General features: G+C 42.2%; 2 protein-coding genes and 1 non-coding gene across 3 annotated transcripts in view; all 3 read right to left on the bottom strand.

Annotated features, from left to right (window-relative positions):
• Nucleotides 1-1,050: 1,050 nt before the first annotated feature.
• Nucleotides 1,051-19,515, bottom strand: lrp3 (low density lipoprotein receptor-related protein 3). The gene is made up of 8 exons (XM_053616514.1): nucleotides 18,517-19,515; nucleotides 14,201-14,339; nucleotides 12,218-12,423; nucleotides 10,637-11,031; nucleotides 8,188-8,409; nucleotides 6,303-6,775; nucleotides 4,621-4,753; nucleotides 1,051-3,209 (listed from the first exon to the last, which is right to left on the bottom strand). Exons 1-8 carry the CDS (start codon nucleotides 18,593-18,595, stop codon nucleotides 2,391-2,393), a joined length of 2,466 nt encoding a protein of 821 aa, XP_053472489.1. The 5' UTR covers nucleotides 18,596-19,515; the 3' UTR covers nucleotides 1,051-2,390.
• Nucleotides 19,516-21,804: 2,289 nt separating this feature from the next.
• The window catches only part of LOC128602730 (WD repeat-containing protein 88-like), a 7,682-nt gene continuing 4,192 nt past the window's right edge, over nucleotides 21,805-25,294 (bottom strand). The window contains exons 6-11 of the mRNA XM_053616709.1: nucleotides 24,648-24,777; nucleotides 24,184-24,368; nucleotides 23,813-23,895; nucleotides 23,603-23,671; nucleotides 23,096-23,194; nucleotides 21,805-22,397 (exon numbers count right to left, since the gene is read on the bottom strand). Of these exons, the coding sequence (XP_053472684.1) occupies nucleotides 22,275-22,397; nucleotides 23,096-23,194; nucleotides 23,603-23,671; nucleotides 23,813-23,895; nucleotides 24,184-24,368; nucleotides 24,648-24,777 (689 nt within the window). The 3' untranslated portion in view covers nucleotides 21,805-22,274. The remainder of the gene's footprint in view (nucleotides 22,398-23,095; nucleotides 23,195-23,602; nucleotides 23,672-23,812; nucleotides 23,896-24,183; nucleotides 24,369-24,647; nucleotides 24,778-25,294) is intronic.
• On the bottom strand, nucleotides 22,004-22,077 carry trnat-agu (transfer RNA threonine (anticodon AGU)). The gene has a single exon. It is a non-coding gene; the product is annotated as a tRNA-Thr (tRNA).

Raw genomic sequence — 25,294 nt, 5'->3', positions numbered from 1 at the left:
TTTTACACTCGGGTCTCCTTTAGTGAACAGTGGACTAGTTCAACAAACAGACTTCATGTAAAACCATAATGAACTTTCTTTTACTCTCACACTATCCGTCGTTCCCCAGATGAGGACGGGTTCCCTTCTGAGTCTGGTTCCTCTCAAGGTTTCTTCCTCACCACCGGCTCGCTCAATAGGGATAAATTCACACACTTAAAATCTCCATCCTGTGTTTATATGTGTCTGTAAAGCTGCTTTGAGACAACGTCCGTTGTTAAAAGCGCTATACGAATAAAAATAAAATGGAATTGTTCCTCTCACATTTTAGAGTCAGTCCCTTATTGCCCTAACCTTTCACACTCCTGGTGGAATAAAATCAAATCCCAGAGGTATATGATATACAGAAGGGTGACAAATGAAAGGAAATAAAACCAACATAAAGTCTCCACTAGAACAGCGTCAATGTTCCTCTGCATCAGTTCTACAAGTCACTGGAACTGTACTGGAGCGATGATCAGCATTCTTCCAAAACATCTTGGTATGATGATGATTGGATGATGGTGGTGGAGAGCTCCATCTAAGACGTCGGTTCCTAAAATTTTCTACTGGGATGAGATGTGGCGAGTGTGACGGCCATAGCATGCGATATTACATCCTTTTAATCCTTAAAATACCATTAAGTGAGCCTTGTACATTGTGAATGAGGGGCGGAGTCATCTAGGAAGAAGCCACACCCATCAGGAGTTTCATCGAACGAGGACTTTGTATTGGTTTGTGTACAGTGATGCTTCAGCCTAAGGGGACAAGAGGAGCCAAACCATCGTGAGAAAATAAATACCCCCCCCACCCGGGATCAAGTCAGAGCCAGAATTTTTCCTTTAATTCGTCACCTGTTTGTATGTATGTATAGCGTTACTTACAGAATGTCCATAAAATCTTTCACCTTTTCTCTCAAGCAGCTTGTGTTAGATAAAATACCTTAATAAAACCATGTAGTGTTTGTGTGTGTGTGTGTGTGTGCACGCTCAGGTCTATAATCTCGCTCCTTTTTTTTTTTTATCCATTTCGAACTGCTGCTTACAAAAAACGACATCCTCAAATCAGCACATTTCAGCCCCACATGCTGATCAGAAACAAACATGGATATAAATATAACGACACATTCTTCCAGAAACCAGCACACACGTCCCTGAGATCTCTGCTCCCCTAACGGGAGCCTTACACACTTCAATTCTGGCCATGAGTGGCCACGTTTAACCACCAAAACTGAAGCGAAACATCACTTCCAGCACAGCTGATGCACTTTATCCATCTTTAAATTACATTCTGGATTTCAATCCTAAAACTCGTAAAGACTTACAGGGAATAAAGGCGTGCCGCGAGAGCAAGCAGTCCGCTGGTCTTTATTTTACGAAGGAAATCAATTATTATGAATAGGATTTACTAGTGCTCATGTTCATCCCACATTCAGGTTCATGTTTGGGAAGAGACGCACCAGGGAATAGAGATGTGCACAGGACCGTGTGTTTTAATCCTGAGCCACCCGCAAAAACGACAGAAATGGTAAGCACGCCTACCTGAAATTATGACCACTCCCACATGCTTCTGTAGAAACTCTGATCCCGTCCTAGAGCACCTGTAAAACATCTAACCACAGGCAGATGTCCCTGCAAAAACTGCGACTACGTGCCCACATGCTCTTAAAGAAACTGTGACCACACCCACCTGTAGAAACAATGACCACGCCCACACGGCCCCGGAGAAACAATGCCCAACTCGATATGCTCGTACAGAAACACCAACCAGATCCCCATGTCCCTGCTCAATCTGTGACCACACCCATATGTGCCTGTAGAAACAATGCCCACACCCACATGTCCTTGTAGAAACTGTGACCACACCCCAACACCCCTGCAAAAACAATGACCACACCCATATGCGCCTACAGATACACTGACCATGCCCCCACATGTTACTGCACAAACTGTGACCACACCCACACTCCTTCAGGAACTGGGCCCCACCCACCTGTAACCACACCCCCACATGTTCCTGCAGAAACACTTAGTACACCCCCACACAATTCTAGAGAAACTTTGACCACACCCACCTACCAGTGAAACGTGCTACTGCAGAAACTGTGACCACGCCCAAACGCTCCTGCGGAAACTCTGACCACGCCCACATCTCCCCTAAAGTAATTCAGGCCACTCCCGCGCACACTCTCGACTCCTCACGTCTGCACCTTCAGTTATTTCTGTGTGTAAAATATAAACAGATTCAGTCTACGAAGTTTCGTATATAATAAAAATGATGTCATGAAGACATTCTTAAACTTTTCTGCACGCTCCATGAGCAGGATTTCTGTTCAAGTTGTATAAAGTTTAAAAGAGGACGAAGGCGGCCCTTTAGCGCGTGAACAGAACATCATCCTCGTCTTCGTCACTGCTCGTGTGTCCACTTCGCGTCCCGTTTCGCGTTACGCTTTTATCTCCAACTGCTGAGTGTGTGTTAAGGGCAGCGTGTGGATCAGTGTGAGTGTTTGAGCAGGGATCGGTGTGTGTCGGTGAATTCATATCTTCCTCGTTCTGGCTGCTGGATGACGTCAGAGACTCAGAAGTGGACAGAGGAGAGATTCCCAGTGCGGAGTAGCGTGTGACTGGCGTGGTTCCCAGTTCCGCCGCCAGTCCCTGGACGACCCTCCTGGATGCTCGTGATTGAAACGGTAGACGTGAGGGTCGACGTGGAGCTCCGTGTGACCTGCTCTCATCTCTGGGCCTAAGACCTGATGCTCGATCGCGATCTTCGTCATCGTTCTCGTCGTCGTCCTCGTCATCGTCGTCGTCCTCCAGTGTGTCCGAGGGGGAGCGGGGCAGGGCTGGTGATGTGGGTGATGACGCTGGCGACCCGCCTTCGGCTAAGCACAGAGCCTCGGCGTGAGCCTGCAGGTCCACCCACTCGCCGCTCTGCCCCTCTACAGCACAGTGGCTGCTATTCCCAGTCCGAGAGCTGACGTGCGAGTGACCAGACGGCAGAGGGTGTGTCTGTGATGGAGTGTGTCCCCGCCCTGGTGGGGTAAGGAGGAGGATATGACCACGCAGTCGACTCCCGCGCTGGAACAGACGACTCCAAAGGCGACCTAGTCTGCGGCGCGACGCCATTCGTCGGGAAGAATGACGCCTCATCTGTCTCCGCATGGCCGAGCGGAGACTGTGCAGAACGGACGCCTGAAACAGACGGAGAAAGCAAAGTGTGCACACGAACAAATACGTTTTACGTTATACGCACACAAGCACGATAAAGCGAATCTATACAGATGAACAGAACCGAATCAAGTGCAGACATGTATATTTTATTATTTTTTTGAGACATATCCTAACCCTACATTCATGCTAATAAGTGTCGAGGCATTTGTATCGCTTGTAGCTTTTATTTTCCTGGTGGGCGTGTAGCGATCGCCACTGTTGCTGCTTGTGGGCGTGGCCTTTTTTAATCCTAACTGCATGGCCTTCATTCAGGACGTAGTAACAGAGAGCTGGAGGAGCGTGAACCTCAGGGTGCTCTAAGAACGACAGGGGGACATGAACAAGCACCAGCTGTAGCACATGAAGCCTTATTAGTACTGTACCATGAGGGAAAGAAGAAGAAAAAAAACAGAAGAGAAACATCAAACAAGTCTGGGCAAGTGAAAGAGTCTCGGTGAGAACTTGAAGTCCATGTGAAGTGCTGTAGAGCGCTAATTATGCCAAGAGAGATCTTCTCACTGCTCTCACAGAGAAACTGACACGACTGCTACTACACTCGGCTGAACCGTTCCTGTCCATGAAGTCGCTTTATATTAACGCCGATCTCCGAGCGGCGTCCTGTCACACTCCTGACACACACGCTGTGTTTTCATGGCCAAGTGAAAAATAACGGGCGTGTGCATTGAGCGGGACCCGTCAATCCACTGCCGATACAGCTTCCGTTTCCATAGAGACCGTCTCTGCCTCATCTCCTCGCATGCAAATCAGTCAGTAAGGAGCGAATTTTCACTCCTGCAGAGTCCGGAGCTAATAAAAGCCGTCTGGCGCCGACTGCATGCAGAAAGCTCTGACGGCTGTAGGCTAAATGAGCCAACACGGCGGTTATATTCCACCGTTACTGTGACCTTCACCACGTTCTCTCTCTCTCTCTCTCTCTCTCTCTCTCTCTCTCAGTGAAGTCTGCCATGGTTTTTCTTAGCGCTAGTACGATGACGGAGGAAACGTCTGGGTGCGTTACTTAAAAGGACACATTACATTAACGCAAGAGCGATCAGAAATGTTGTCTTTAATTAAGCCAAGACGTTAAAATAGTAGCGCCATAACGTCAATATCTGAAAGATCTTTTTTAAAGAATATGAAAGACAAAAAAATTCCCCGAATCTGTAAAAGAAAATACGAATCTATATTAGGCTACTTACTCCTCTGCGGTTTTACTGACTAAGCACTGACCGATCACTTTAATTAGGTGAAATATCTTTTCTTTTAGAAGCTTGGATTATAGATTATATATTATAAATAAAATGTGTGTGTGTGTGTGTGTGTGTGTGTGTGTGTGTGTGTGTGTGAGAGAGAGAAACATGTACATGCATGTAACTGTGTAAGATTTATTTACCTGAGCAGGATTATAAGCAGGAAAATCCTCCACAGGTGGGATGAGACCCTGAGCAATCAGCTGACCATATGAGGGCGGGGCTTCTCTTTGAACAAACTCCGCCTCCATCTGAGTCATCTGGGTTTCAAAAGCTCTGTGGAGATACACGGAGATTTTTTTTTTTTAATGTAAAAATGAGCTAATGAACTGCTACAACCTCCTGAGCCTGATGTTCTGTTCAAGTCCAAATGGCCCATTTAAAAAAAAAAAAAAAAAAACTCTTACTAAAAGCAAATCCCCCCCCCCCCCCCCCCCCAATAACGAAACTTTATGTGCTTATATTCACAACTCTTACCCAAATTACAGAGCGTATTTTTAGGTTATCTGGATCCGACGGTAACAAAGTAAAAGAATTCATGTTAAAAAGGGCCGGTCTTTATAAATAATGCTGCGTTCAAATGAAGTCGTGTGTCATCATGTTCATGAGAGGACTCAATCTTGTGTTAATTACTTCAGAATTCAATATTTTTCATAGCTCTCACAGGAGTTTTAGTTCACAATGAAGCCTTTGTGATGGATTGTTGATTCTCACAGCTGCTTAACGACAAGTGTAATAATTCTCAGTTTAATTACTTTTGAGTCTTTTATTTGTCATTCCTTCCCGAACAGAGAAAAGTTGAGCTTCCACATAGTTTTGTCTCATTACTTCCATCATGACATCTAGATGCTAGCTAGCCAAGTGATTAGCCTCATTTGCTAGTGTATGCTGTGTCCATATTCTCACCAGTTGCCTAGCAACAATGCTCTCACGACCATAACCAACTGAATGGAAAGTGCACTGTGTGTTCTTCTTTCTATTCCCATATGGAACGTAAAGACTTTATATCAATGTCCAAATACAGTGAATTCTCTCTCGCTCCCCCACTTTATTTCTCAGTGTCTCTCTCCGCCCCCTCTCCCTCTCCCTCTCTGATCAATAGTGTAAGTCCTGACTCAGAGCAGTGATGCTTCATCATCTGAACAGCTGCAGCAATTATTGACTAATGCTTACTTTCATTTGTCATCATTGTGGATGCTAAGAGAGGTGTGTGTGTGTGTGTGTGTGTGTGTGTGTGTGTGTGTGTGTGTGTGTGTGTGTGTGTATCTGCTCTCTCCTGACACATATTGAATCAGCTAGAAATAAAGGATGATGAAAGAGGAGAGGTGATAATAACTGAGGGTAGGAAGCAAGAAGAGTGATGTAATGATATAAAGAGAGCGAGAGAGAGAGCGAGAGAGAGCGAGAGAGAGAGAGAGAGACCATCTGCACACTGTATCCGAGTTATGTATTGGAAACGGCAACTACAGAATATTTTATTACAGTATATTATTAATAAAACTAATGAAATGTAGATATCGGTAAAATCTATTTCTAGAATTTGATGAATTACCCGGTGTGTCACATGACCGGCGTCTAAGTGTTTATCATCTAGAAATGATAGACAGGCACGTCACTGAAACTGAAATCTCCAGGCCGTCACTAAAAATTATTTATATTATACCACACCGTCACTGAATTCTCAATTCTGATTGGTCATAGGTCATTGATTATCCGATTAAACAATTATCCGATTATTCTCGTAAATTCGACACTACTACGTGCAGAAGACTGATAACTGGAAACCCGACTGCGGAGAGACTGAGCTGAACAGATGGCGCCTCACCGGTACTCCCTGGTTCTGAGTGAGTAGAGTTTGAAAGCACAGCCGAGGGCGATGACGAGCAGCAAGCCGCAGGCCAGGCTGCCGATCAGCGCCGCCGTGATCACTTTGCGTGGCACTGCAGCCTGGCACTCGTGCTCGTCACTGCCGTCAGTACAGTCCTCCTGCCCGTCACAGCGCCACGTCTCCAGGATGCACAGGTTAGTCGCGCAGTGAAACGTTCCCGGCTGGCAGGAGAAGCAGTTTTTCTCATCCGAGCCGTCTGGGCACTGTTTCTGATTATCACAGCGCTCGTGAGCCGAGTAACACGCACCTCCGGCCCCCTGGCACGGGTACTGACCCGGGCCACACAGCGCACACCCTTCCTCGTCTCGGCCACTCGGGCAATGCCAGTAACCATCACAGCGCTGATGCTGAGAGTAACAGCCCTCGTCTGGACCGCACGGGAACTCACCCGGGAAACAGTAACCTTTCACCTGAAGGACAGAGAAGGAAGGGTCAAAGTTCATTGACGGGCACGTCATACGAATAATCCAAAAGAATAAATAAATAAAAATAAATCACCATTACTAAAATGAGAAAAATGGTAAGACCATTTTCCCATGTTCCTATGCGAAGGTTTTTGGTTGATAATGAGAGCAAGGTGTTTCCGTTTAGGGGTGTGCGATATCAGATACATCACGATACACAAGGGCATTTTTACAATACCTCATGTGTATCGTGATATATACAGTCACGTCCATAAGTATTTGGACAGTCACACTATTGACTTATTCATTCAACACCACAACGGATTTGAAACGAAGAAATGGAGATGTGATTGAAGTGTAGACTTTCCAGCCGTTTTCACAAGCTCAAAAGTAACCGGACAAACTAACCAACATCATAAACATAAAGATTATTTTGAATACTGGAATGCAGTCAGTCACTGCCTGAAGTCTGGAACCCATGGACATCACTAAAAGCTGAGTTTCCTCCAGTGAGATGCTTTGCCTGGCCTTTACTGCAGCCGCCTTCAGTTACTGTTTGTTTGTGGGTCTTTTTGCCTTCAGTAAGTGAAAAGCAGCTCAACTGAGTTGAGGTCATCGGACATTTAAGAACATTTAATTTCGTTGCCTTAGGAAGCCCTTGGGTTGCTTTAGAAGTTTAGCGCTATACAATTCATCCCGTTGCTTCTATCAGCAGTCACATCATCAATAAACACCAGTGGTCCAGTTCCATCAGCAGCCTTACATCCCCATGCCGTAACACCTCCTCCACCAGGTTTGACAGATGATGTGGTGGTATGCTTTGGATCATGAGCTCTTCCTTTCCTTCTCCATACACGTCTCTTCCCATCATTCTGGTACAAATTAATCTCGCATCAAAACTTTATTGGTACTCGGCAAAAAAAATGGCTGTAATTCATAAACACAATATTTATCTTAAACCCCTTGAATTAAAGCCGAGAGTCTACACATCAATCACGTCTCGATCGCGTCATTTCAAATCCATCGTGGTGGTGTACAGAGGCAAAATTACTAAAATTGGGTCGTTGTCCAAATACTTACGGACCTGACCATAGGTTTGGTAATCGACTGCCAGAAAAACAGAGGGAAAAAAACAATGAAAACAAAAATAAAATGGCCTTAACTTAAAAATAAATAAATAAATAAATAAATAAATAAATAACACACAAATGCATTTTTCTACATTTTAACTAACACCACCACCACCACCATCCCCACCACCACCCTCTAAGGAAAACCATGAATTCTGTAATAGTAGGATTTATTTATGTATTTCTAAAAAAAAAAAAAAAGATTTCTGATGGCTTTTCATTTACTTTTCCTACTTCATACCCTCCGTTATCGCTGCAGTTAAAGAGGGAGCTGGCTCTGGTTCTCACCTGGTAGGAGGCGTTGAAGCCGTGCCCCTGGCTGTGCGGTTTGGCGTGGTACAGGATGCTCATCTGCCCCTGCGAGGACTCCAACACGGCTGAATGCTGGTTGTTGTGGTGTGTGAGACTCTGCAGCAGACGCTCGGCTCGTTCCCCAAGACCGTCATACACACGCACCGAATCGCCCGCTCCCAACTGCAGGTCTAACCGCAGCAGCAGAGGCTTCGGGTCCTGCACACAGCGTGTGTGTGTGTGTGTGTGTGTGTGTGCGTGCGTGCGGACACAAGAGTTAATGTCAGGATTTGAACGTTTTTGATTTAAAGGAATACTGAAAGAGGTGACTGGGACACTATTTATAGACAGCTCTAAAGACAATAGCAAATAATGATATTAAAAAACCCCATAAGTTACACTGCTGTGAAAAAGTATTTGCCCCATCCTGATTTCTTCTGTTTTTGTGTACATCTCATATGAAATAGTTTTAGATCTTCAAACATAAAACAAATGCAACCTGAGTAAACAGGTTTTTACTCAGTTTTTTTTTATTGGACACCTATGACCAATGTGAAAAACTAATTGCCCCCTTAAACTTAAAATCTGGTTGTACCACAGCAATAACTGCAGCAACAACTGCAACCAAACACTTCCGATAACTGGAGATCAGTCTTTCACTTACTTCTAGGACTGGGACTTAGTCCTCTGCTTTGGATCGTTGTCTTGCTGTATAGTCCAGTTGCGCTTGAGTTTCAACTTACGGACTGAAGACCGGACATTCTCCTTTAGATTTTTCTGGTAGAGAGCAGAATTCATGTTTCTCTCAGTTATTGCAAGTTGCCCAGGTCCTGAAGCAGTAAAGCATCCCCACACCATCACACTGCCTCCACCATGCTTGACCGTAGGTATGATGTTCTTTTTATGGAGTTCTGTGTTTGGTTTACACCAGATGTAACGGGACCCCTGTCTTCCAAACAGTTCCACTTTCGACTCATCAGTCCACAGAACATTATCCCAAAAGGTTTGAGGATCATCATTTGGCAAAATTCAGATGAGCCTTAATGTTCTTCTGGGTTTGCAGTGGTCTTCACCTCATCACTCTTCCATGGAGGACATTTTTGCCCAGTGTCTTTCTGATAGTGGAGTCATGAACAGTGACCTTTATTGAAGCAAGAGAGGCCTGCAGGTCCTTTGGTGTTGTCCTTGGCTCTTTTCTGACTTGCTGGATGAGTAGTCGCTGTGCTCTTGGAGGAATTTTGGAAGGTCGGCCACTTCTGGGAAGGTTCACTACTGTGCCGAGTTTTTTCATTTGGAGATAACGCCTCTCGCTGTGGTTCTTTGGAGTCCCAGAGCCTTTGAAATAGCTTTATAACCCTTCCCAGACTGATGCATTTTGGCATAGTGTGTTACTGAGTAAGACCTTTTAACCAACTTCAACCAACTTCATTAATGTTCAAGAGTCCACCATCAGGAGAACACTGAACAGCAATAGTGTGCATGGCAAGGTTGCAAGGAAAAGCCACTGCTCTCCAAAAAGGACATTGCTGCCCAACTGGAGTTTGCTAACGTGCCAGAAGGCTATTGGAAAAATGTTTTTCCAATATTTTGAGACCAAAATACAATTTTTGGTTTAAATGACAAGCATTATAAAGGAAAACACTGCATTCCAGCATAAGAACCTTATCCCATCTGTGAAACATGGTGGTGGTAGTATCGTGATTTGTGCCAGTTCTGATCTGGGCCAGGACAGTTTGCCATCGTTGATGGAACAATGAACTCTGAATGATACCAGCGAGTTCTAAAGGAAAATATCAGAACATCTGCCCGTGAACTGAATCTGAAGAGAAAGTGGGTCATGCAACAAGATAACGAGCCTAAACACACGAGTCGTTCTACTAAAGAACGGTTAAAGAAGAGTAAAGTGAATGTTTTGGAACGGCCAAGTCAAAATCCTGACCTTAATCCAATAGAAATGTTGAGGAAGAACCTGAAACAAGCAGGTCATGTGAGGAAACCCACCAACATCCCAGAGCTGAAGCTGTTCTGTACTGAGGAACGTCTAAAACTCCTCCAAGCAGATGTGCAGGACTGATCAACACTTACCCCAAACGTTTATCTGCAGTTATTACTGCACAAGAGGGTCACACCACATACTGAAAACAAAGCTTCACATACTTTTACCCCTCACAGGTATGTAATACTGGATCATTTCCCTCAATAAATAAATGACCGAGTATAATATTTTTGTTCGATTTTTTAATTGGGTTCTCTTTATCTACCTTTAGGACTTGTGTGAAAATCTGATGATGTTTTAGGTCATATTTATGCAGAAATATTCTAAAGGGTTCACAAACTTTCAAGCACCACTGTGTGTGTATATATATATAAATATAAATAAATGAAGATAAATCGAATAGATTTTTTTAACTAACGTGTATATTTTGAGGTGTCTATGTTAACTAGCCTGCGTGTCCAGGAACCAGGTGCAGTAGAGGTCTGCGCCAGTGCTGCGGTTTGGCCGGAAGAAATCGGGCGAGGCGAACATGCCGTAGAAGTTGGCTAGCCGTTTTCCACACACCATGTCGGGACACCGAGCCTCGTCGGAGCCGTCGGGGCAGTCGTGGACGCCGTTACAGCGGAGCGCTGAGGGCAGGCAGCGGGTCGATTGAGCGAGGCTGCACTCCAGTGTACCAGGGGCGCACAGACTGGCCCGGGCAGGCGTGGGAGGGCCAATACAGTTCCTCTCATCCGTGTTGTCTCCACATTCATCCAGGCCATTACAGCGCCAGGAGCGTGGCACACACTTCCCATTACCACACAGATACTCATCACTCTCACAGCTGCTCTCTCCCAGACGACCTGCGCGCGCACACACACACACAGACAGAGAGACAGAAGTATACGAGAGAGAGATCAATTAAGGAAAACATAACGCTCATTAATTTTCAGAAGAGTTTAATAATGAAACTGCACCTTAATGCGAAAATAATAAAATAAAACTTTTTTTTTTTTTTAAAAGACAAAAAGCCACACAGCCTGACAAGAACAAATTCTTGGACTCTTCAAACATTATACCAATATTCAACAACCACAGGCTCCTAATGATATCCAAAATATCATTAAAATATGGCAGTAAAGGGGAACATCTGGAAGACTGCGAACATTTTCTGGGCACAAAGGCAAAGCACATTCCCTGTGTGACACTAAGGACCTGCAGGAAGGTTTAGCACACACAGGAGTGGGTGGTGGTGCACATGATCTGCATGGAAGAGTCATCAGAAGGAAACCTCACCTGCAGCCTCACTACAACGGAGAACCGTCACTTACTGAGTACAAGAAGATGAAAGAGTTAGTTGGTCAACTACGGAACTAAAGTAGATCCTGGTAGGGTTAGGCTTTGTGTACATGTATAAAAAGGTGGGGTCAAGGAGTAAAGAAATCATTCCTATACGTTTGTTTTTAAATGTAAGGTTAAAAGTTAATCAGCATTATGGAAGGAATATTACGTAGATGGAATGTTTTTGGAAACAAATTTTCAAGGTAAGAGTATTGTTTTGTAAAATTGTTTTTGTGTAACGGATGTGATGTCTTGGAAACAGTCCTCTGACTGGAGAAATCACAGGACTGTGGTTAACTGCAGGTTAAAACAGGTGGAAGAGGATTTAAGAATAAAATGAAAATGATTGAAGGAAAATACTGACTTGCGGTACTACAATTACAATTAAACGACCTTTTTAAACTGAGTTTTTCTTTAGTATGGAGTTGTCTGCGTTTATTTTAGAGAAAGGTTTCACGTTTTTTTAGTATCGTTCCTTCTCAGTCATTTTTGTTCTACTACATCAGCCATCAGATCCACAACCTTTGAAGAAAAATATCCAATCTAAAACCTTTAAGTTTTGGGGGTTGACCTGTAGAACCCTACAAGAGTGTTTCCATAAAACCATCAACGTTTAACTAGCCAAAGGAACCCTTAAGGGAACCGCAGTGAACACGTTTCGATTGGGTTAAATCCGATCCCATGAACTCGTACAGTGCAGTCACTTACTGCGTATATAGGAGAGCCGGAAGCCTTGCGCCAGTCCCGAGCTGTTGGTCTGCGAGTGAAAGTGGAGCCACACCGCACCTCTGGAGGAGATGAACGGAGGAGGCAGGGCCGAGCCGCATACGCGGTACTCGTCTTTCCACGTGGGGCCGAGCAGCAGCCAGTCTCCCCGACATCCCCCCGACTCCTCCACGTCAAAACTGTGGAAGCTGCAGCGCAACACAGAGCAGGCAATTAGAGCAGCAAGAACACCTCAAACTCTGGTTTTATCCAGCAAAAGCAGGACCTAGGAGTACAATCCTGAACCTGGAAGATCTTAAAGACGTGTGAGACAGTTCGGCATCGAAAACACACTGAAAAACTTCACCACCGCTAGCATGACATCAGCTAAAGAGATTAATGAACAGAGTAAGAGAGTAAATCTTTCTGATTTGATGTTAAAAGGTTCTCTTATTTAGAATACTGTAAAAAAAAAAAAAATGTTAATTAAAATGTGGAATATTTTAAATAAAATGTTAGATGAAAATTAAACACGCATCTTTTTCTCAGTGCGAATTCATTTGAAGCTTTTTTTTTTTTTTTAAAGCCATTTTTAAAAGGAAACACTTTTTCCTTGCCCGTCATCTTCCAGGGTGCCAATAATTTCACATCTGACTGTAATTCAGATGGAACTGTTCAAACCTTCGTTGCGTGTAATGATTTATTTTACGTTGTCGTTTTTGCGCATTGTATTGAAGAGTGCCAATCGTTTCAGATCTGATTCATTAAAATCTTTTTTTTTTAAAAAACAGTTATAACTGTTAAAGAAAATGATAATTGCACTTGAAGTGCTTGGTGATGAAGTTTGATGTTCAGTATTAGATTTTATTTGGGAATTTTTAATAAATATTAAAGGGGTAGCACAGCAGATCATAAGAGTCTATGATGCATTGAGTTTCAGTGTGAGAGAGAGAGAGAGAGAGAGAGAGAGGGAGAGAGAGAGAGAGAGAGAGAGAGAGAGGGAGAGAGAGAGAGAGAGAGAGAGAGAGGGAGAGAGAGAGAGAGGGAGAGAGAGAGAGAGAGAGAGAGAGAGAGTATAATAAATGTGTCTGTAGTGCAGTAAAGGCCAGTAATCCTATCAAACAGCTCAGAGAAGTGCTGAGTGCATACACACAGGCGTTCTGCTCTCTCTCTCCCCGATAAAAACACTGTTCAGTGATGCAGCAGAGCTTTTAACAGCCTATAAATCCTCACTTTACACTGTTTGGAAGGGTTACACTAAACAAAAACAGAGAAATGAGAATTTATTTCATCGTCCGGGGTAAAGCAGGGGTCTCCAGCCTTGAGATTTCTCATTTGCATGTTCATGGGGATAGATTAGTGGATATGTTTCACATGATTTGGCAGGGGTGGTTTGGCGGTTAAGGCTCTGTGTTACTGATCGGAAGGTCGGGGGTTCAAGCCCCAGCACTGCCAAGCTGCCACTGTCGGGCCCTTGAGCGAGGCCCTTAACCCTCTCTGCTCCAGGGGGCGCTGTATCATGGCCGACCCTGCGCTCTGACCCCAACTTCCTGAAGAAAACAATTTCACTGTGCTCTACTGTATATGTGACCAATAAAGACTCATTATGATTTCAAAGAGTAACTGCGCAAGCGTTTTCTTTATTTACACTTAATTAACGGTTTAATTTTGGCTTCACGTCCGACAAGAAGGCTTTAGCGAATTTCATACATGCCCTCCGGGCGTATTCATTTGCTCCGCCCTCTATTTTGTATCTTTAACTAGACTGTGTTCTCATTGTAGCTAACACGCAAAAGAAGACCCAGTCCTCCAGACAGTACATCCTGTTAGTACACCAGTTTGGACATCCCCCCCCCCCACACACACAGTTAGTACTAACTGCTCGTGGTATTCATTTTTATTTCAGATTTTTTTTGCTCGTTTATATGAAGAGTGCTAACAAGTTTGCCAGCGCTGGCTGTAAAGAACAGTGAATGTGTGAGCTACCTTATAGTGATGACCTCGCCACGGTTCCCCTGGATGTTCCAGGAGCAATTGACTCCGGCAGGATAGTTCAGAGGCCAGGATGGACTGTAGATCACTCCTCTTCTCTCCGTGTGCAGCTCCACCGTCCCACCACAAGCAGCTGATACACACAAGGTAAGAGGACATCACTTTTCAAAAGGTTATTACAGAAGTTTACACGCTAGACGAAGAAGGCGGCGGCGGCGTCTCATCTGTGTGGCATTACAAATCACAATAACACACACACACCCCCATACAGCAGTAAATTCACACACTCAGCAATGGCATTAGTGTTTACATTTAGCCATTTGACAGAAGAAAACTCTAACAATTCATGACCTGAAAGTCCAGAGAACAATTCATCTTCAGTGCTAGAGTGGTCTAGTCTGTAAACACAAACCTAAGTGAAGGCTGTAGTAATGGCCTGTAACGGCAACGTGGACTTATTCAGTAAACCATTTATAACTTCCATCCCTTTTCCATCCCGCTTATCCGACACAGGGTCGCTGGGAGACTGGAGTCTATCCCGGCGGGACAGGGTGCCGACCCATCGCAGGGCACAATCGCACACACATTCACACACTACAGACAGTTTTAGACATGCCAATCGGCCTACGACGCACGTCTTTGGACTGGGGGATTAAACCAGAGTACCTGGAGGAAACCGCCGAAACACGGGGAGAACACACAAACTCCGTGTACATAGGGCGGAGGAGGGAATCGAACCCCCGATCTCAAAGGTGCGAAGCAAACGTGCTAACCACTAAGGATTTAATACTTGGGAATTTGAAAGAAGTTAGTGAAAAAAATTTGAGAGAAAAGAAGTTTTACGCTAAAACTAATAATAACTAAATGACTAAAATATAACTATAAATATTATGCATTTGCATTTTTTTCTTTTTTTATAAAAACTCAAATTCATCCAAATTATCTGACCAATTAAACGCCGAAACTCAGTGCTTTTGTGGGAGGAGCTTCTTATCACAGCACGCTTTTTTTCCCCCCTCTCCTAATCTTTAAATTATTCCTCTCTCTTCTAAGACACTTGACACGAGTCGCCAAAACAGTGTACAGCTAAGCTGAATTGAGGAAAGAAGGTAACACCAATATCTCTCAGTGTGAAAAGATGAACAGACGCGGATGAGAGCGTGACTTGGCTCGGACACCGGCACACAGACGCAGGGGACGGCATCGGGATCGTGGGCTTGTTTCAATTCAAGCCTTAAACCAACATTTAAGCCCAAAAAAAAAAAAAAAGAAAAGAAAAAAAAAAGACACTGACTGTTCCAGACCTTTGATGTGCGCACTATCTGCGCTAGTGTCAGAGCTGCTGTTATAGAAAACTAATCAACATCTTCTGAGCAATCGAGAATCTTTCATTTTCGGTGAAATGTAATTAATAGTGAGGAATTCTTACTTTAAAAAAAAAAAAAAATCATTTAAAAACATTTAGTGGAAAATAAAAAGGCTTAACCCTGAAATACAGTCAGAAAGAGATGTGCAGTGATGCATGCTGACATTTCTGAGCCTGCATGTCTAGACTTGGAGAAATCCACTCTCTTTTGTGTGTGTGTGTGTGTGTGTGTGTGTGTGTGTGAGAAGGGTCTATTGGTCAGAGTCTCAGGTGTGCTGCTGCCATTTTTTAAAGACAGACCTGTACACACTGTTTGCATGCTTTTTTTTTAAAAAACATGTTTAACAGAACATGATCGGTTCATACAAGACTCCAAGGATCGTTAAAGCGACCACATCGCGGCCTCCGACGGTCCCCGGCGTGCGTTTGTTTGGGTGCTTGACTGACCTCAGCGTCTCATGTAACCCGTAGAAGAGCAGCGAAGAATTCTAGGCTCGGTTTCCTCCGTGCCACAACAGATCACCGTCACTACAGACTCGAGTATAAAACTTATGCTAAAGTAAGGAATAAAACACTTTAGGATTTGCTGTTATAGACAAATAATCCTAAAAATCACTGTTAGAGTTACTGTTATCACACCGAAGTTGATCATTTTCCAGTAACTGCACATCCTAAAATTCTTTATTCCTCTTATACCACAGCACTTTGGTATAGCTAATTTTTTTTTTTTTATTTCAAAACACATCGTACTTTTTAATCAGTTTAGAGTTACATTTAATGTTGACGAACATCTGCAAGACAAGCTAGCCCGTCACTGCCCTGTGTGTGCGGCGTTTGCATGTTCTCCCCGTGCTGTGGGGGTTTCCTCCGGGTACCTCCCCCAGTCCAAACACATGCATGGTAGGTTGATTGGCGTGTCCAAAGTGTTCGTAGTGTATGAATAGGTGTGTGAATGTGTGTGTGCCCTGCGATAGATCGGCACCCCGTTCAGAATGTACCATGCCTCATGCCCGATGCTCCCTGGGATAGGCTCCAGGTTCCCCGTGACCCTGTAGGATAAGCGGTATAGAAAATGGATGGATAGATGGATTTTCCGCCGATTCGGGCCGAGACGTGTCGTGTGACGTCATCACAACGCGCATTTAGCCAAAGCCCTCTTCAATTCACGTGTGTCTAATATGAGTACAGCTAAAAGGCCTCATTTACTAACAAACATCACTGCGAAAGACCGTGCGAAACTGTTTCACCAACCCAAGAAGTTTTCTCCAAAAAAAAAAAAAAAAAAAAAAAGCACAAAAAAAATCTCCACAAGTCGCATCGCGAATTTTGAAACAAGCCGCAGTGAAATCGAGCGGGTTTTGGCCGCGACGACCACAAAAACGCTCCGCCAAATCCTGTTTATAGCAGCAGTAGCTCTCTTGAAGCTGAGAAGACAAAAAAAATAAAAATAAAAAAAAAATAAACACACAACACCTGGTCACGTAACTAAGAAACCTAAAAGCGTAAACTCCGCTGTCCTGGGGAAAAAAAAAAAAAAAAAAAAAAAACCACACAACACCTGGTCACGTAACTAAGAAACCTAAAAGCGTAAACTCCGCTGTCCTGGGGGGAGAAAAAAAAAAAAAATTGAAAAAAAAGACAGCTTTACCTCGGACTCTTAAACAGCGCTGATACTGGAGACTCCTTCCAAAATATTTTAAATAAATATCTCCTTACAGAAAACCTCATCGGAGCAATGTTAAATGTTTTTCTTGTTAAACAACAATGCTTTTTAAATCTTACTTACCTTGCAGCCAAAACTTCATCATAGTAACCTTATCCTGTAGCTAACTTAACTGCCTTCGCTACTGTTAGCTCATGTTAGCCATAGTTCACGAACTTCATCGAATCGAATTAATTATGACATAACAGCATAACTTTTTAATCAAAAGATGTGCGGTTTATCTTGCTAACCAACTAACGAACTATCACTTGTCTAACGAATTCCGTTTTTATTTCATTTTAGTTCATATTCATTTTTTTTTTAGCATCGAACCACTGTTTTGTCCAACCAGGGGCTTCTTCCACCCGTCATCAGGCTTCAGACTTTAATGTCGCTTCAGCTGGCAGAGCAGTGTGCAGGTTTTGAAACCCCGGTCCTGGAAAACCCCACTGTCCTGATCGTTGTAGCACTTTCCCCTGGTCCCAACACACCCGAATCAATTAATCAGCTAATCATCAGCCCTTCCAGCTCCAGGGTCCTCGAGCCCGAGGTACTGTCTGTGTGGAGTTTCACATGTTTTCCGGGTTCCTCAGACCTCCCAAAAACATGCCAAGAAGATGGAAGGGCTAAAATAAAGTGTCCCTAAGTGTGAATGAGTGTGTAAAAACATGTGTGTGTATGACAGGGATGAGAGATATGACAAAAATATCCTATTTGCCTACAAGTGCATTTCTATGATAGACGATATGTATCGTCGTGTACATGTTTTCTCACGAACGATACAGTAGGGTCGCATGTTTAAAAACTGTTCAATGATTTATAAGGCTACAAACATATTCATTTTATTTTTTTTATAATTTTTTAATTACAAAAATGATACTTTTATTTGTAAACAAAAAAATTAAAGTTAAAAATCTAAATCTGTGCGGAAAAAAAAATGAAATCAGGTCCTGCAAGAAGAGGGTTGGAAACCCAGGCTTGGCATTCACAGATCCGTATTAAACTCCCGTTCACACCATGCTCACATTCACTCCGCATCTTCTGTATGATCACCAAAAGTCACCCTAAGGTCGGCTCCGTTCATGTTTAGTTCCTCTCAAGGTTTCTTCAGCATCCATTTTTAAAGACACTAAACCAGTGTCACCTCTGATGTGCTCACTAGAGCTCAAGACCTGGGCGTCTGTAAAATCCGGTTTATTGTGCCACTGAAAGAAACCGGATTGGATTTAAAGCCATACTCACCCAAACAAAGCCATGCCCAGCGCAGGAATAACAAGCACTTCATTAAGAAAAGCTTCATCCCTCCGACCTTCGGCATCATGTGGGAAGCGCAGGTGATTCCATGGCTCACATTGCAGATGTTTGCTTCCACATCTGGCGGTATGTTTAATCAACAGATCGGATTAGACAAGCCAGATCTGTTTATTTGACACCTCCATTCGCGAGAGGACTCAGACACCAAGTAGCAGCAGCTGTAACACTGAGTCGGATTAAAAACATTAAAAAAAAAAAAAAAAAAAAAAAAAAAAAAAAAAAAAAAGTCCAATCTTTTGCATGTTTATTCCAAACTTCTCTTCACCTGAGCGTGAATTTATAATCTCCCCTCATTTTTTTTTTTCCTCTTCTTGCTCACCTTCATCCGCGGTTCTGTCGCCAATCAGCTCGCGCGCAGCAGCGTTACAGTGATGCAAGCCATTGCTCCGAGTCTCTCCTCTTGTCTTCATGCACTGAGTCCGAACTCAGACCAGGACGTTTTTAGTCCAATTAAGACTCAAATGCATGAAAGAAAGAATCTGATGCGCTGTATTTAAGTATGCAAGCCTGCAAGAAAGGAACAAAACAAAACACACACAACAATCAGTGTCTGGCTGGTTGCAGAGCTGCATATCTGAGCTGTGATTCCTCTCTCAGCTCGCGCTTTCCCCAATTACGCATCGTAATTAAAACGCTAAAAACTGTCACCTGGATGAAACGCTCCATTGTTTCCCGATTCGTTCCCGAACACACGGCCAAGCTGTTTGCACGGTTTTCCATCTCGTTTAAAGAAGCCTCTCCGACTGCAGGTCAGTTTATGAGTGAAAGGGCGCCCCCTGAAGGCCGGAGGGATTTCTACCGCAACAACATACGCACAATATATACAGTACACACACCAGCACAGTTACCTACTGTAAATAAAGTGCAAGTGCTACAGCATTAACACTAAATAACTTGTTACTCTGCAGTTTGTGTGTTAGGTTAGATCAGATTATATTAGATTACATTGGATTAGATTATGTTAAATTTGGTTAGATTAGGTTAGGTTAGATTAGGTTAAATTTGGTTGGATTAGGTTAGGTTAAATTAGGTTAGATTAGGTTAGGTTAGGGTAGGTTAAATTTGGTTAGATTAGGTTAAATTTGGTTAGATTAGGTTACTTTAGGTTAGGTTGGATTAGGTTAGGTTAGGTTAGGTTAAATTAAGTTAAATTAGGTTACATTAGGTTAGGTTAGGTTGCATTAAGGTTAGGTTAGGTTAGGTTCAATTAGGTTAGGTTAGGTTAAATTAAGTTAGATTAGGTTAGGTTAGGTTGGATTAGGTTAGGTTAAATTAAGTTAGATTAGGTTAGATTAGGTTAGGTTAGGTTAGGTTAGGTTGGATTAGGTTGGATTAGGTTAGGTTAAATTAGGTTAGATTAGGTTAAATTAAGTTAGATTAGGTTACATTAGGTTAGGTTAGGTTGGATTAGGTTAGGTTAGGTTAAATTAGGTTAGGTTTGATTAGATTAGGTTAGATTAGGTTCAACTTTATTGTTATTGTCAGAGTACGAGTACAGAGGCAATGAAATGCAGTTAGCATCCAACCAGTAATGAAAATAGCAAGGTTATGGTACAATAAATTAAGATCAGATTAAGAACAGTGTACAGGTCAAGGTAAACAGTATGATGCATACCAGTAATGCAAATAGCAATTAAGTTAAATGAAACAAATAAGAATTATAGTGCAATGCTGTAATAGTTGAGATAAACAGTGTACAGGTAGAGGTAAACAGCATGATGCATGCAATATGTGCAAATAGTTATAATGTACAAATAACAATCTGATATAATTCATTGTAGTATGACAGATAATTGTAGTAAAGTGCAAGTACTTGCAAATATTTGCAGATAATAGCAATGTATAGTACAGTATAGTATAGTATGCTGTCTAATGCTGATGTTGGGTTATTAGGTGGAGGCTGGCAGTTAAAGCTTAGAAGATGAGTTCAGTATTAGTGCAGCTGAAGGGGAAAAGCTGTTCATGAGTTTTTTTTGGGTGATGATGTAGATTTCTGTTGTTTTCCTGATGGGAGATGTACAAACAGTCTAATCCTAAGGTGGGGGTGGGAAGTGTCCTTGATAATATACGTTATATTCCCTTACCAGCCTTTTTACTTCTTTCTCTTTCATGGAGTAAAAAAAAAAAAAACGCACATCTTGTTAGATGTTACCGAGAAAATCCTGTAACTTAATTACAGCTTTACCTCTGGCTGCTGTGAAGCGCTGACACTGGAGACTCCTTCCATAAATGTTCAGTAAATGTCTTCTCTCCTTCAATTTCAGAATAGCGGTGATTATGTTTGCTTTGTTAAATAACATCACCGTTTTACCTGGTTTATTGTTAACCTTTGATTATGTAGTTCATCCACTAAACAATCAACAGCGCTTCATGTCACATATCATACCACCCTGTCACAGATTATTTTCCCATAACAGCACTCCCATGTCATGTCTTATTCCTTACTCATCAGATAATCAAATACATTCATTACTAGTACACATACCTAGTTAAAATACAGTATACATCAATGAAAGTTAAAGAGCATCCATCCATCCATCCATCCATCCATCTTCAACCGCTTAACCTCCTGGAGCCTATCCCAGGAGGAATCGGGCACAAGGCGGGGTACACCCTGGACAGGGTGCCAATCCATCACAGGGCACAAAAGTTAAAGAGCATCCATGCTTAATTCTTCTCAAGTCTTTAGACAGACTGTCTTTATGCAAAGATTTAGATTTACCGTTTCATCCCAGTTTATACAGGATAAAAAGTACAAAAGGTGGATCGAACTCTTAAGTTAGCGTTCCAACAAACAACGCAGTCAGTTTAAAAAATCCATTAAATACAAAGGTAGGAAACAAAATACATAATAAAATATAGAATCGCAAGGTATTTTTGCATAATAGAAAAAAAAAGATTAGTATGGGTTTTATTTTCTACTTTAAATATAGTACATACATAACTGAATTGGAATTTAACTGAAGATTTAACTGGTAAGAGAAAAATTTGTGCTATAGAATGAGTCAGTTAGAAAATACATTGTAATTGAAACGTACTTTTTAATACCTCTTAATAAAAAATGTATTAAAATAATACTTAATAAAGTATATTGAACTTTTTGTTCTTACACTTTTTTAAATTAAAGGACAAAATCATGGACTATTTTTAGAACTATATCTGTTCTATTTCTGCTGATATAGCCTATATTTTAATATGTAGTCTATAAAGAAAAGTATTTAGCTGTTGCAGTAAATAAATACAACCTTGTTTCAGAAGAATGACTTGTAGATTGTTTTATAGGCTATAATACACAATTTTGGAGTCTTGTGAATGATAAAACACACTTTCATTCATGCAAATCCCATAAATGTTCGTTTATTCCTTGTGAAAATATTACATTGGAGAAACTTTGGCGATTTAATAGAAATACAAAAGGCACCGCTGGGATTCGAACCCAGGATCTCCTGTTTACTAGACAGGCGCTTTAACCAACTAAGCCACGGCGCCGCTGAGTGCGAGGCACTATATTAGAGCTCAAATATGTTTCATTACACCGTTTAACTCGTTATTTAACAGTCAAGCGATATATTAAATATGCTTATAAGGCTTTATATCGTCATTAATTCGATTTGACAGTTCACGAAGGTCTTTCTCTAGCTATGTTGGCTTTATTAGCTACATTAGCTTGATTAGCTTCCTCGATGCTAAAGAGGCGGAGGCGCTGGTAGAGATCTGTGTGGAGTCTTCAGTCGACAGAACACACACTTGGTGATGAAGTTAACTTTCTCCAAGCAAGGAAGTGAAAACACCTTTCCACATTCCTCACACTAAAAAAAAAAAACAACAACAAACATTTTAGTTGATCAGAGTTGCAGAGCTGGTTTAAAGGCAGACGCTACAGGTAAAAACGATTATTTTAGCCACATGGTAGTGAGCAGTCTGGAAATAGAGACGAAGAAAATGGTTACGGATTGAATAACACTAAATATCGCCAAGAAGAGAGGTTCAAATTTAAGAACAAAGAAGTGTGCAGGTGGATAAACAATAGTGATCAGTGATTGGTTGTCGGGAACAATGGTTATCAATTTGATTGGTCGTTGGGAACAGCAGTGATCAGTTACTGGTCATTGGAATCAGTGGTGATCAGTGATTAGTCATTGGGAAACAACTATGATCAGTGACTGGACAATGGGATCAGCTGTGATTGGTGATTGGTCGTTGGGAAAAATGGTGATCAGTGATTGGTCTTTGGGATGCATGGTGATCAGTGATTGGTCGCTAGGTCACACGGTGATCAGTGATTGGTCATTGGGAACCATGATGATCAGTTATTGGTCATTGGAATCAGCGGTGATCAGTGATTGGTCATTAGGACGCATGGTGATCAGTGATTGGTCAATGGGAACCATGGTGATTGGTGATTTGTCAATGGGATCAGTGGTGATGAGTGATTGGTCATTGGAATTAGCAGTGATCAGTGATTGGTCGTTGGGAACCAACGACTGGAGCATTTCTGAGGCTGTACCTGAAGGATATGAGGTTCATGTCCATGTGCTCTCCTGCTCTCTCTGACTGCAGGAATGCTCTCATGCTGCTCAATGTTCCACAGACGCACTGTACAATCCTACAAACACACCACAGTTCAGAGTATATATGGTGTAATCTCCTCACAGTTCTCTAATACAGGGCTTCTCAAACTTTTTGCAGCCATTGAGTAGAAATCCAGAGGCTAAGATTGTCACTGCAATTTTACCCCCCTATAACTATGTCTCTGTTGATTTGGATGTAGATCATTATCTAGTTGAGATAGCCATCTAACCATCTGGAGTACTTCACAAGATCCTAGGCAAGCTCCAAAGCATGAACGCTTGGACACTATTTTTGTTTCCTTGATCCTCTTTTTTTGTTGTGTTGTGTCACTTTTCCCACATAAGTAGTATGTATTGTATGCTCCATAATTAACCATTATTTATCAGACTTTCTCTCAATCGGTAACGTAGCTGACTCTTTTTAATGATCATGAATGTCTCACCTTTGAGGAAGAGACCACCCAGTTCTTATCAGCACTCATGTCCACGTCTGTCACCCAGTCCAGGTGACCCTGAGTTTAAAAATGCAAACAAATTATTTTCCTTAAAAATGACAAGAACGATCCTGTAAACTGTTCATGTTAGAACTGCTTGGACTTTTTAGCAGGTGGAAAAACTATTTCATCTCTCTCTGTAAGCTCAAATGCAGTTACCTTCAGCACCAGAGTTCTGTACAGTCCCCTCACATCCCACAATGCAACAGTCCTGTCGTACGCTCCTGACACAAGAACAGAGGCTGGAGAGCACATCATTTTTCTCATTAGAGGCAAGCAAAGGTACCACTGCATCTCATTTACGCCAGATTTGCTTTCAAATTACAGACATCATTAATCCTATAGAAATGATTGTGTGTTATCTGTAATAAAAATAAAAATAAAAAACTGTTAACAACTGATAGAGAGTCTGGTTAATATATCAGAGCATAATATATTGGAACAATTTACTTATGGCCATATTTGAACAGATAGTTGGACATCCTTGATCGAGAAAGGTAATAGATGGATTTTAAGAAAACTCTCAATACCATCACTGGAGAAGGCACAGGAGCTGACGCTTCCATCGTGGCCTTTGCTGAGCTGCTCTGCTCCTCTGGTACGGAACGAACCTGTTTGCACATCCCACAGCTGTAGCGTACGGTCCCACGATGCTGTGCACAAGTAACGGCCATTTTGTGTAAAGCAGCAGCTGGAGATGACGTTTGTATGGGCACTATAGGTAAAAAAAAAAAAACAAAAAACCCAGAAAGATACGAGAGATTAAAAAAAAACAATACGCCAAATAAAACAATATAGCAATTAAGGGGTCCAAGCACTACGTGCTAGACTGAGTTCATTTGTTTCCATGATGAACTCGTGATGTTTCTGATGGACAAATTCATTTCGTGATAGACAGAGAGACAAGTCTCTATGTCTCTGTCTCTCACAAAATGAATTCACGTTAAAGATGGTATGGAAGTTGTGCAGTCAAAATGTAGAACGATGCCAGTACTTGTTAATGCTCAGAGTGGTTTTGTGTGAGCAAAGGTCCCATAATTTAATGGATCTGTCCGCTGAGACGCTGGCCACGTGCTGACTCTGAGCATCAAACCTGCAGCTCATCACTGTGGACGTATGATGACCTGAGAGACACAGAGACATTGATACTGACTTCTTGAAAGCATCACAGCCACAGACTGAGGAATGGAATAAAACTAATGCTGCATTCGACTAAAGGTCTTAACTCGTACTGGGAAAAAGTAAAGAAAACGACTCCTCGACTCGAAATTCCTACTCGGGATGAACCTTTCTCATCTCACGAAAAAAACGCTGGATGGACGGAATAGAACGATAAAATAAATAAACAGCAAAACAAATAAAACAATATAGCTAGCTTCAAGCAGCAATTAAGGGGTCCAAGCACTATGTGCTAGACTGTGTTTGCATGATGAACTCGAGGTGTTTCTGATGGACGAATTCATTTTGTGACTGACATGTTTTCATGAAAACATCTCTCAAATGAATCTAAATTTCAAAATCCATGCCATAACTTTAGTCAGAAATCACTGTATTCAACAAGTGCTTTATTAGTATGATCCAGACCACCTGTTTTCAGTTATACCTACTTTTTTATTTCAATAAAATAAAAGGTCAAAAACA

This window comes from Ictalurus furcatus, chromosome 27, assembly GCF_023375685.1.
Source record: "Ictalurus furcatus strain D&B chromosome 27, Billie_1.0, whole genome shotgun sequence".
In the NCBI taxonomy this organism is placed as follows: domain Eukaryota; kingdom Metazoa; phylum Chordata; class Actinopteri; order Siluriformes; family Ictaluridae; genus Ictalurus; species Ictalurus furcatus.
Note: the sequence above shows the minus strand (reverse complement) of the source record. Positions and strands in the feature narration are given on the sequence as shown.